Source organism: Ailuropoda melanoleuca, chromosome 1, assembly GCF_002007445.2.
Source record: "Ailuropoda melanoleuca isolate Jingjing chromosome 1, ASM200744v2, whole genome shotgun sequence".
In the NCBI taxonomy this organism is placed as follows: Eukaryota; Metazoa; Chordata; class Mammalia; order Carnivora; family Ursidae; genus Ailuropoda; species Ailuropoda melanoleuca.
In genome coordinates this window covers 117,819,628-117,830,770 of record NC_048218.1, presented here as the reverse complement: position 1 = coordinate 117,830,770, position 11,143 = coordinate 117,819,628, and the positions used below count along the sequence as shown (strand labels likewise).

Here is an 11,143-nt window from a genome sequence, read left to right as displayed (position 1 = left end):
GATAAAGAAAGGGGGGGTAATCAGAAGGGAGAATGAAGCATGAGAGACTATGGACTCTGAGAAACAAACTGTGGGCTATAGAGGGGAGGGGATGGGGGAATGGGATAGACTGGTGATGGGTAGTAAAGAGGGCACGTATTGCATGGTGCACTGTGTGTTATATGCAACTAATGAATCATCGAACTTTACATCAAAAACNTTGCATGGTGCACTGTGTGTTATATGCAACTAATGAATCATCGAACTTTACATCAAAAACCAGGGATGTACTGTATGGTGACTAACATAATATAATAAAAAAAATATTAAAAAAAAACCCAACAATCAAAAGGATTCTAGCTGGGCTTGAGAAGAGCACAGAAGACACCAGGGAGTCCCTTACCATAGAGACAAAAGACGTAAAAACTAGTCAGGTCGAAATAAAAAAAAGTTATAACTGTAATTACCACAAGATGGAAGAAGCAGAGGAATGAATAATTGAAATAGAAGATAAAATTATGGAAAATAATGAAGCTGAAATGAAGAGGAAAAGAAAAATACTGGATCATGAGCATGGGTTTAGGGAATTCAGTGACTCCATAAAGCATAATATCATTTGTATCAATAGAGTTCCTGAAGAAAAGAGGGGAAAGGGCGGGGGTAGGTTTACTTGAGCAAATTATAGCTGAAAACTTCTCCCTCTGGGGACGGACACAGATATCCAAATCCAGGAGGCACAGAGAACTCCCATCAAATCAACAAAAGCAGGCCAATACCAAGACATGACATATAGTAAAATTTGCAAAATACAGAGATAAGAAAAAAATCCTAAAAGCAGCAAGGGAAAAGAAATCCCTAACTTACAAGGGAAGACAAATAAGGCTAGCAGTACACCTATCCACAGAAACTTGACAGGCCAGAAGAGAGTGGCATGATATATTTAACATGCTGAAAGGGAAAAATATGCAGCAAACAATTCTCTATCCAGCAAGGTTGTCATTCAGAATAGAAGGAGAGATAGTTTCCCATACAAACAAAAACTAAAGGAGTTCATGACCACTAAACCAGTCCTGCAAGAATTATTAAAGTGGACTCTTTGAAAGAAAAGTGATAATGACTAGAAAGAAAGAGACAATCTTCAGAAACAACAACTTTACACGTAATACAATGGCACTAAATTCATATCCATCAATAATCACTCTGAATGAAAATGGACTAAATGCTCCAATCAAAAGACATAGAGAATGGATAAAAGACAAGACCCTTCTATATGCTGCCTACAAGAGAGTCATTTTAGACCTAAAGACACCTGCAGATTGAAAGGGAGGGAATGGAGAAACATTTATCATGCTAATGGACATCAAAAGAAAGCCATGCATATATCAGACAAACTAGATTTTAAACCAAGGACTATAACAAGAGATGAAGAAGGACACTATATCATAATAATCTATCCAACAAGACGATCTAACAATTGTAAATATTTATGCCCCCAACTTGGGATCACCCAAATATATAAATCAACTAATATTAAATATAAAGAAACTCACTGATAATAATACAATACTAATAGGGGATTTTAACACCCCACTCACAGCAATGGACAGATCATCTAAGCAGAACATCAACAAAGACAAAGCTTTGCACTCTTGTCCCATAGCCTTCCATGTGCACCCTCACGGCTCCATGTAAGCCTTCTCTGTGTGCCTGCTGGCTGGCAAAGAGCCAGTGAGCCTGGGTTCTCTGTGGGGCAAGGTGCTGCTCATTGAGAATGTGGCATTAGATGAAGGAGCTGCAGTGGTGCCTTGGGCCCAGGGCCTGGTCAAACTCAGCTTCCCAGGCAACCAGTTCTGGCATCAGGAGAATGCCAAGAAGAAATTGATCCTGAATTCCCTCAAGCACATCCCACTACCACCCAAGTTGTAGTTGGAGCTAACCTTCATGCTTTTGCGAAGTGTGAGGTGAACAGTGCACAGGTGCACCCCCCTTCACCTTGCTGTAGGAGGCTCTGTCTGCCCCCAGTGAAAACACCACTGTGCTCACGACCAACCCCGAGTTCATCACTTGGTCCAGGATGTTCCTCAACAATGTTGCCTGGAACTTTGAGAAGTTCCTGGTGGGCTCCCACATGGTGTGCCTGCGAACAGGTAGAGCTGCTGCTTTCCGACCATTTATATTGAGCCTGATATCAAAGCCCTGCTGTCCCAGGAGCCCATCTGTGCCTAGGGAACCCTCCTATTCCTGCTGCTTGGCAGTCACAGCACTGCCCTCTGGGGATTTCATCCATGATGGTGTTTCCTTGAAGTCTGTATGGAGGAATGCCTGATTTCCAAGAAAATTTCTTGAGATGGGAGCTTCTTGTCCATCCCAATACCCGCCTCCCCAAACCAAGTCTCCTCACTAATAAAGTGTCAGGTGTCAGCCAAAAAAAAAAAAAGGGAAAAAGAAAAGAAAAAGGAAAAGAAAAGAAAATCAACAAGGAAACAAGGGCTTTGAATGACACACTGGCCCAGATGGACTTAAGAGACATATTCAGAGCATTTCATCCTAAAGGAGCAGAATATACATCCTTTTTGAGTACACATGGGACATTCTCTGGAATAGATCACGTACTGTCACAAATCAACCCTCAACAAGTACAAAAAGATGAGATCATACCATGCATATTTTTGAACCACAACGCAATGAAACTTGAAGTCAATGAAAAGAAAAAAATTTGGAAACACCATAAATACACAGAGGTTAAAGAATATCATACTAAAGAATATATGGGTTAGCCAGGAAATAAAGAAGAAATAAAAAAAATACATGGATGCAAATGAAAATGAAAACACAATGATCCAAAACCTTTGGGATACAGCAAAAGCTGTCCTAAGAGGGAAGTATATAGCAATACAGGCCTACCTCAAGAAGCAAGAAGAGTCTCAAATACGCAACCTAACCTTACACCTAAAGGAGCTAGAAAAGGAACAGCAAATGAAGCCTAAAGCCAGCAGAAGAAAGGAAATAATAAAGCTTAGAGCAGAAATAAACCTAGAAATAAAAGAAACAGTAGAACAGATCAATGAAACGAGGAGCTGGCTCTTTGAAAGAATTAATAAAATCAACAAACACCTAAGCAGACTTATCAGAAAGAAAAGAGAAAGGACCCAAATACTTAAAATCACAAATGAAAGAGGACAGATCACCACCAACACCACAGAAATACACTTATAAGAAAATATTATGAAAAGTTATATGCAAAGAGACTGGGAAATCTGAAGAAATGGATAAATTCCCAGAACATATAAACTACCAAAACTGAAACAGAAAGAAATAGAAAATTTTAACAAAGCAATAACCAGCAAAGAAATTGAATCAGTAATCAAAAATCTCCCAACAAAAAACTCTGGGCAGTTTTTTGCAGTGTATAATCCGTGAACCCTGAATTATGAAAGGCAAAAATTAAAGCCGACAAATAGGAAAAGCACAATTCAGATAAACTACACAAAAAAGCAAGCTGAACTGGCTGGAGAAAAACTCCTGGCCCACTGACTGGTCTCACCTGCGCGCATGGGCCTGCGGTTCCGTGATGCCCTCCTGGAGTACTTGCAGGTACCGAATCTGGACCCGCGTCACCAGGGCGAGCAGCAGCAGCATGTTTCTGGAAGTGTGGGGTCCCTAGATCAGCACCATTGGTGGCCCCCTGGGACTTGTCAGAAACAAACTCGCAGGCCCCACCGCAGACTGAGTGAATCAGACACTAGCCCAGCAGTCTTATTCTAACCGGCCCTCCAAGGGTTTTCTGAGCATGCTGCTGTTGGGGACCACTCGTTCCTTCTGCCATTACCCTAGGGCGTATTCACGTTCTCTTCTCTCTTCAAATCCCAGCTCTGCTGCTGCATCTTCGCTCAGAAGTGAAGTTTCCTACTTCACTGAGAAGACTGAAGACGTCAGAAGAGACCTTCCACGGCAGCCACCACCTCCCACCCACCCAGCTGTGCCGTCTGTTGACCGCAGCACAGGGGCCAAACTCCTGTCCACCGCTCACCTGCGCTCAGGCCCTGGCTCCCACCTCCTCTGCTTCTTAAGGACATCACTCCAGCACAGCCCCTTGTTCAATGCCACTTTTTTTTTTTTTTACCTATCCATTGGTTCACACCCATTAATTTACAAACATGTTATTATTTTTCTGAACTTAAAAAAGTTTTTTCTTGATCTTCTCTCTCTCACCAACTACGGCCCCATTTCTTTTCTTTTACCACAAAACTTTCTGTCTTCCTTTCTTTCTTCTTTCTCCTTCCTTCCTTCCTTCCTTCCTTCCTTCCTTCCTTCCTTCCTTCCTTCCCTCCTTCTTTCCTTTCTTCCTTCCTTTTTCTTTTTTCAATTTTATTTATTTATTTGAAAGAGAGAGCGTGCACACAAGCAGGGAGAAAGGGCAGAGGGAGAGGGAGAAGCAGACTCCCCACTGAGCAGGGTGCCTGATGCGGGGCTCAGTCCCAGGACCCTGGGAGCATGACCTGAGCTGAAGGCAGATGCTTAACCAACTGAGCCACTTCTTTACAGTATTGTCTATACTGCTGACAAATACACGACTGACCTCTGACTACTGAATCTAACAGTCAGTTCTTAGTGTTTCTCTTGCTTCTCAGAAGCATCTGGGTCAGTTGCTCATTTCCTTCTGCACACACATCCATTTTTCTCACTGGCTTCCAGGAAAACATGCTTCCTATCCCAGTGACTGCTTCTTCTCACCCTCTTTGGCTGGTTCTTTCTCTTCTCCCAACTTCTGAATGCTGGTGTGGCCCAAAGCTCTTTGACCTCTCATTCTCTTCCCTGTTCTCTTTATCTTCACTTCCTGGGTGAGCTCATCCAGCCCTATGGCTTTCAATAACAGATACAACTCCAAAGGACAGCTCCATCCCAGCTTTCTCTCTATACTCCAAACTTTCCATTTGTCATCTCAAACTCAATATGCTTAAGATTGAGCCCTCATCTTCCTACCTGACCTCCTTCACATCTCAGCTTCTGGCAACCCCCCCCCCCCCCCCCGCNCCCCCCCCCCCCGCCGGTTGCTCGGGACAAAACTTTGGAGCTATCTTTGTCTACTCTTTTCTATTCTGCACCTGATTATAGGGAATTCTATTGACCCTAGCTTCAAAATACATCTAGATTCTGACCACTTCGCACCAACGCCACTGCCCCTAACTATACCCGGTGAGCCACCACCATACTTTCTTCCTTGGACTAGCCTTCTGATTTCCCTGCTACTACCCTGCATTCTGCCGAATGATCGCTTTAAAACAGACCAGATATGCCCTTCCTTTGCTCAAAACTCCCCAGTGGCTCTCTACATCACCCAGAGTGAGAGCCAATTTCCTAAGAACAGTCTTCCAGGCCTAGTCTTTCTCTGTCCTCTATCACCCTCCTCCTCATTCACCCCATTTCAAGGCTTTCTTGCTTTTCCGTGAATGTGAGTGGTATGCCTTCTGTCTGGGTGCTCGTCCACAAACATTCATCTGGCCAACTTCTTCACTTTCTTCATGTCTTGGCTCAGATGTCGCAGTCTCTGGTCTTACTTTGATCATCCTGTTTAAAATAGTAATGTCTTCTCTCTACCACTGTCAGTCCCTGTTATTCTGCTTTATCTTTTTTCCATATTATTACCTTAACATGAGACAATTTGCTTAGTTATGCTCATTGCTTATCTCTCCCTGCTATACCACAAACTCTACAAGGTAAGCATCTTTGCTCTGTTCACTGGTGGATTCCAAGTGCCTAGGATTGTGTGTCTGGTGTTGAATAAGCTCTTAATAACTAACTTGAATAAGTTAACATCCTCAGAGAGATAAGATATCAAGGCCAAGAAATAAGAAGAGAATAAATATATAAAAGGTCCCTAAGAACAAGACAAACTCTTGGACATACAGAAAGGAAACACTCAATAGAAGGACTGGAAAAGAGTTGAAATCTCTTGGAAAGTGAAGCAAAAAGACAAGGGGATGTGAAAAGGAAAAAAAAAAGTTAGGGACCATCACCAGAGTTTAACACCCAAATAACAGGTGTTCAAGAAAAAGACAAGGACATCAGAGGGCGAAAAACATTAAGAAATAAGTTAAGAGGGGCACCTGGGTGGCTCAGTTGTTAAGCGTCTGCCTTTGGCTCATGGTGTGGTCCCGGAGTTCTGGGATCGAGCCCCTTATCGGGCTCCTCTATTGGGGCCCTGCTTCTTCCTCTCCCACTCCCCCTGCTTGTGTTCCCTCTCTTGCTGGCTGTCTCTCTCTCTGTGAAATAAATAAATAAAATCTTAAAAAAAAAAAAAAGTTAAGAAAAGTCCTAGAATTGAAAGACACAAGTTTCCAGGCAGGAAGGTCCTACCAAGAGCCAAGCACTGGGTCATTATGACATAGAGAAGAAAAAATCTGTACCTTGCAAAACGATGACATGCAAAACATGAGATCACACATAAAGAAACAAGGATCACAATGGCTATGAGATTCTCAGAGGCAACACTGGAAGCTAGAAGACAGTGCAGCAATGCCTTGAAATTTCAGCAGAAAAGTGATTTCCAGTCCAGAATTCTATAAACTATCTGTGATTTAAGTGTCAGAGCAGAACAAAGACATCGTTCAGGCATGCAAGGTCTCAGAACATCTAGCCCAGGTGCCAAGGGGGAGCATGGTCCTCCTTCCCACTACTGGAGAGACTCTGGGCTCCTTGGGACCAGGAAAGCAGGCCTTGTTCCTTATTGCCCTTTTAGTTCCCAACAGCTGATACAGCATTTGATAACATCCTCTGTGAAGAAACGGTTTGAAAAGCCGGCCTTATCCATTCATGGGACCATGGGGAATATTTATGATTATGGGAGGATGTGTGATTGTGTTGCTAAGTGTATGTTTTATTCTCTTACGGGCAATACTTTACTTATTTTTTTTTAGTTTTTTTATTATATTGTGTTAGTTACCATACAGTACATCTCTGGTTTTTGATGTAAAGTTCCATGATTCATTAGTTACGTATAACACCCAGTGCACCATGCAATACGTGACAGGCAATACTTTAAAGGGTGGGGTGAACTCTCTATTGACATGTGACCTGCACTGCTCCTGGTGGATGATCCTGTGAAGGTCACAACAGCCTACCTGATACAGAACTGGGAAGACCTCTAAAGAAAGACCAGGCCAGAGAAGTAGAGGACTCAACCTCTCTGAACTTTGAGATTTTTCATAGGCCTGAAACTGCTGCTTGGTTACTCCTTACTCCCATGGTATCTCCTCCCCTTGCAAGACCCTGGGGCAGTGAGGTGTGCGCCCGTGCTTGCACACACACAACCACACACACACACACACACACACACACAGCTGGAAGCTCCAGGCACAGCCACGATACTGCTTTGTCCTGAAGTATGGGACTTTGGAGCTGGACAGTTCTGGGTTTTCATTCTACTACTTAGAGGAGTGAACCTATTTCCTCACGTAAAAGCACTCTACCAACACCTTCACTTCCCCCAACAAAGCACTCACATGTGGCTAGACACTTTCTCTACTTGTTATTTCATTTTCATCCTCCCACCAACCAGATGAAGCTGTCCTGATTATTGTCCTGATTTTCTGGGGAAAAAAAAGCAAAAAAAATTGAGGCTCAGGAAATTTCTTGTCTAAGTTCACACAAGTGGTTGAATTCAGAGGTAAACACAGGCATTCACATTCTTTACCTCCAGTACATATGCCCTTGATGGGGGGGATCAGCCTCATCTTCATGCCAGGGGGTGTCACACCGCAAGGCTGGGTGACCACTTACCTGTGGTCCTCTCCTGCCATTACCTGGAAGACGCACACCCTATTACTCACCCAGGAGGCTTACTGCCCCCACCCCACACTGCAGAGGAGCTGTCTGATGTCCTCTGAGCTCAATGGTACTCACTCCAAGCAGGTGTCCATCAAGCAGGACTGCAAACTCATGAGGCCAGTACCGGTGACTGTCCGTTCACTCTCAGCACTTAGCACAATGCCTGGCACACTGTAGGTGTGCAATAAACATGCTGAATGAAGGACTCAAGCCTCCCATCTCCAAGTGGGAGGGGAAAATGGGTGCAGTGGTATTTGTGCAGCAACTGGACCTCCTATTAGCCCCAACCATCTGGGATCACTGGTGCTTCTAGTGATCCAGCCCCAGGGAGCCAGTCTTGGTAAAATGGGGCCTTGAAGGAGCCTGCAAACTTGCTCTGATCGGGAAGGGCAATGATGCCACACAGCCTTCCAGGGCCACTGAAGAGCAAGCTGATGGGCATCCAGAGGTGACCGTCATTTTGAAAATTCACATCTGGCTCTCAAGTCAACATGATATGGAAAAATTGAGACCTGAAGGTAGCATCTTCCACTGCGATAGGGGTCTTCCTAAATGGGCAGGGTGTCTCCTGATTCCAGATACCCCTGCCATGCCAATCTTCCACAGCATCCCTGCTCCCTATTTTGAAGCCCAGGTTGCTAACGTGCATTCTTTACTCCAGAACCTGAATTTTTACCTTTTGGAGTCGAAGACCACTTCACAGCTCTGATGAAATTAGGAGCCCTCTCTCCAGATTACGTACTCGTATGCATATCCACATAAAGCACCGCACACACCTAGGAGCCTCAGAACAATCGCGGCCCCAACCCCACTACCAAACTAACCTCATGCCGGACCTGAGACCCACGGAAGGAAGTGCCCCTCTAAGCTGCGGCAAAGAGCCTCGGACGGAGTAAGGACAGTCTGTCAAAACGTTCAGGGAACCTGACTTTAAGCTCGGATCACTGCTTTTGTGAATTCAGCAAGTGAAGTAATAGATGTTAAAAGCAGTACACAATTACACTAATGGTTAGAGTTCCCCACCTAGCCTGGAAGGCAGGAGGCTAGGACGGACGACAGGGACAGAGAAAGAGGTCCTGCCGCTCCTTTCCTAGTCAGGCGCTCCTGCGCAAGGCCTCTCCCAGGTCTCAATTCTCACTTTCTGTATGGGGCTCCTAGGGGAAGGGGTATTGGGTGAAAGAATATGACCAATGGTGAGAACCATCTGGGTCTGTTGGAAACCTGCCTGTCCTCCATTCTGACGGTAATCCTGAGCAAAGCTGTCAGCTTTCTCACTTGTAAAACAGTGACAACAGTGCCCACCTCCACCATTAAGGACCGTGAGCGCAAAGGCCCGTCACACTATGCCAGCTAAATAGATACAAGTTGCTGTTACCATCACTGTCCAACTTTCAGAGACCTTGGGATAAAAAAAGAATGCATGTGTAGATACCTTCAGTTACCATTCTAATGAATTGCTCAGTACATTGTGATGTGAGCAATTGCCACATTTTTAAGGGAAGAATGAAGTCTTCAGAATGGCGGCCAACGCTCCTGACCAATGTGACTCTCAAATGCAGACAGAACAAACGAAGAGCCCACAAGTCATCGCAGAACCGTCTTTACTGACAAAACCAAAGAACCCACACACTTTTTGTGGCCATCAACTTATTTTCTTTCAAATTTTAAAATGGTATTGCGCACATACGGTTTTTAAATTCAGACACACTTTGGAGATCACAAACAAATCAGGAGATCTGGAATCTGGAATTGTATCCACTGAACTTATAATAAGTCATGATGTTGATAAAATTGAGGTGTAGTCTGTTTTAATAACCTAAACCAAATCTAGAATCGCCAATGCTTAGTCAGTCCCACTTGATATACAGTAGGCTCACGGAAAGGCTTCCCTGCATGTCTTCTGATATCGTGAAGTCCACTGCCCAGGCCACTGGCTGCTCTGGACTGGGATTCACAGGGGAGGCTGGAACCCCACACAGGCGCTGGAAGCTTCTGCTGAACCCCACACAGGCGCCGGAAGCTTCTGCTGAGAACAGGGAGTCCCAGCAGACTGCAATGCATGCCCCTGGCTTCTTAAAAACACTAAGGGTGAACACAAAACACAAAGAGGGAGCGTTCAGCTGCCTTGTGCAAAGGCTCAACCCCCACCCCCAACCATTCCAGCAAAACCCCACTCTTATCTGTCCTGTTTCTTTTCAGTTTTTGGAATGGTCTTTCCCTCCTGCTTGTCTGAAAGGTACTCACAGACAGTGCTGACAAAGTATCACTAGGATATCACCTTAGAGAGGCTTTCCGATATCTAAGAGACACCACCTGACTACTCCCTGTTTGTCAATACAGAGGACACCTCACCTGAAATATATACAGAGAAGCGGCTGCCGCCCTACTCTCATGTGCAGTCAGCTCTGGGTTCACGGAAAGAGAAGGGCTTTCTGTTGGGAACAACTTACACCTACAGACAACAAACACCAAGAAACATGCAAATCTACAGAAGGCTGGACGTGAAGAATTCGTATTTTACACCAGGGAGGGGAACACTGTTAAAAAACGCTGATGGGACGGTTTCTGTCATTCATGCTCTAACTTGAGGGTCTTTGCAACAAAGGGGACCCGTGGAGGTGTCTGCTTCTCTCTTTTTTGCCTTCTTCAGAATTCGCAGTTGCTTCTGAGTCAGGCACCAAGCAATCTGACTTTTGGTCCAAACGGGTGTCTTAGTAGTCTCTCTACATCTTTTTGTCCCTCTGCGCAGGAGCAAGTTCAAATGCTGGAAACCGTGACGTCTCTGGTGCCAGGATGTCGGAGAGAAAGTGGATCGCGCCTGCCATGCCTGCAATGTACAATGCGGATCCATTAGGGGAGTGTCCGGAACAAAGTGGCCTGCCATCGTCTCCTTTACCAGGGGTGATGGGGGTGACGGAGAAGAGGCTGAGGACTTTACAAACGACTGCATAAAAAAACGAAAACAAAAAACCAAAGAAATCCTTATATTAGCTCCCAGCAGATAACAATATCAGTTTTCTTCCCTGTCTTATATTTTTAAAAAATCGGGGTCTGGGCTTTAATGCTGCATCTTGACACTTTAAGATGACCTCACAGAATGGCAGCCTCACAGTTACGGTGAGGCTCTTGTGCTATTTCAACTATAAAACTCCCTCTCTCACAGCTTTGTTCTCAGTCTAAACAAAAGGTGGATTTTGTATCTTCTTTTTTAAGTTTAAGACGCCCCTTTAATTTTTAAAACTTTCTAAACTTTAATTCCAGTATAGTCAGCATGTATATCGGCCGTAGGTGATTCAACACTTCTGTGCACTGCTCAGTGCTCCTCACCCGAACTCCT

At 44.5% G+C, this 11,143-nt stretch overlaps 1 protein-coding gene and 1 pseudogene across 2 annotated transcripts in view; one reads left to right on the top strand and one right to left on the bottom strand.

The window, feature by feature from the left end:
- The first annotated feature begins 1,665 nt into the window (after nt 1-1,665).
- Nucleotides 1,666-2,205, top strand: LOC109488428 (annotated as a pseudogene).
- Nucleotides 2,206-9,390: 7,185 nt separating this feature from the next.
- Nucleotides 9,391-11,143, bottom strand: part of LANCL2 (LanC like 2) — a 50,414-nt gene continuing 48,661 nt past the window's right edge. Inside the window, exons 9-10 of one of the 2 annotated variants that reach the window (XR_002141406.2) lie at nt 10,159-10,633; nt 9,391-9,888 (exon numbers count right to left, since the gene is read on the bottom strand). Coding sequence is in view for 1 of the 2 variants with exons in the window: in XM_002930157.4 (XP_002930203.1) it covers nt 10,530-10,633 (104 nt within the window). In the remaining variant the exon portion in view is untranslated. Of the gene's footprint in view, nt 10,634-11,143 lie in introns of both variants that reach the window. The other variant, XM_002930157.4, reaches the window with a different exon arrangement.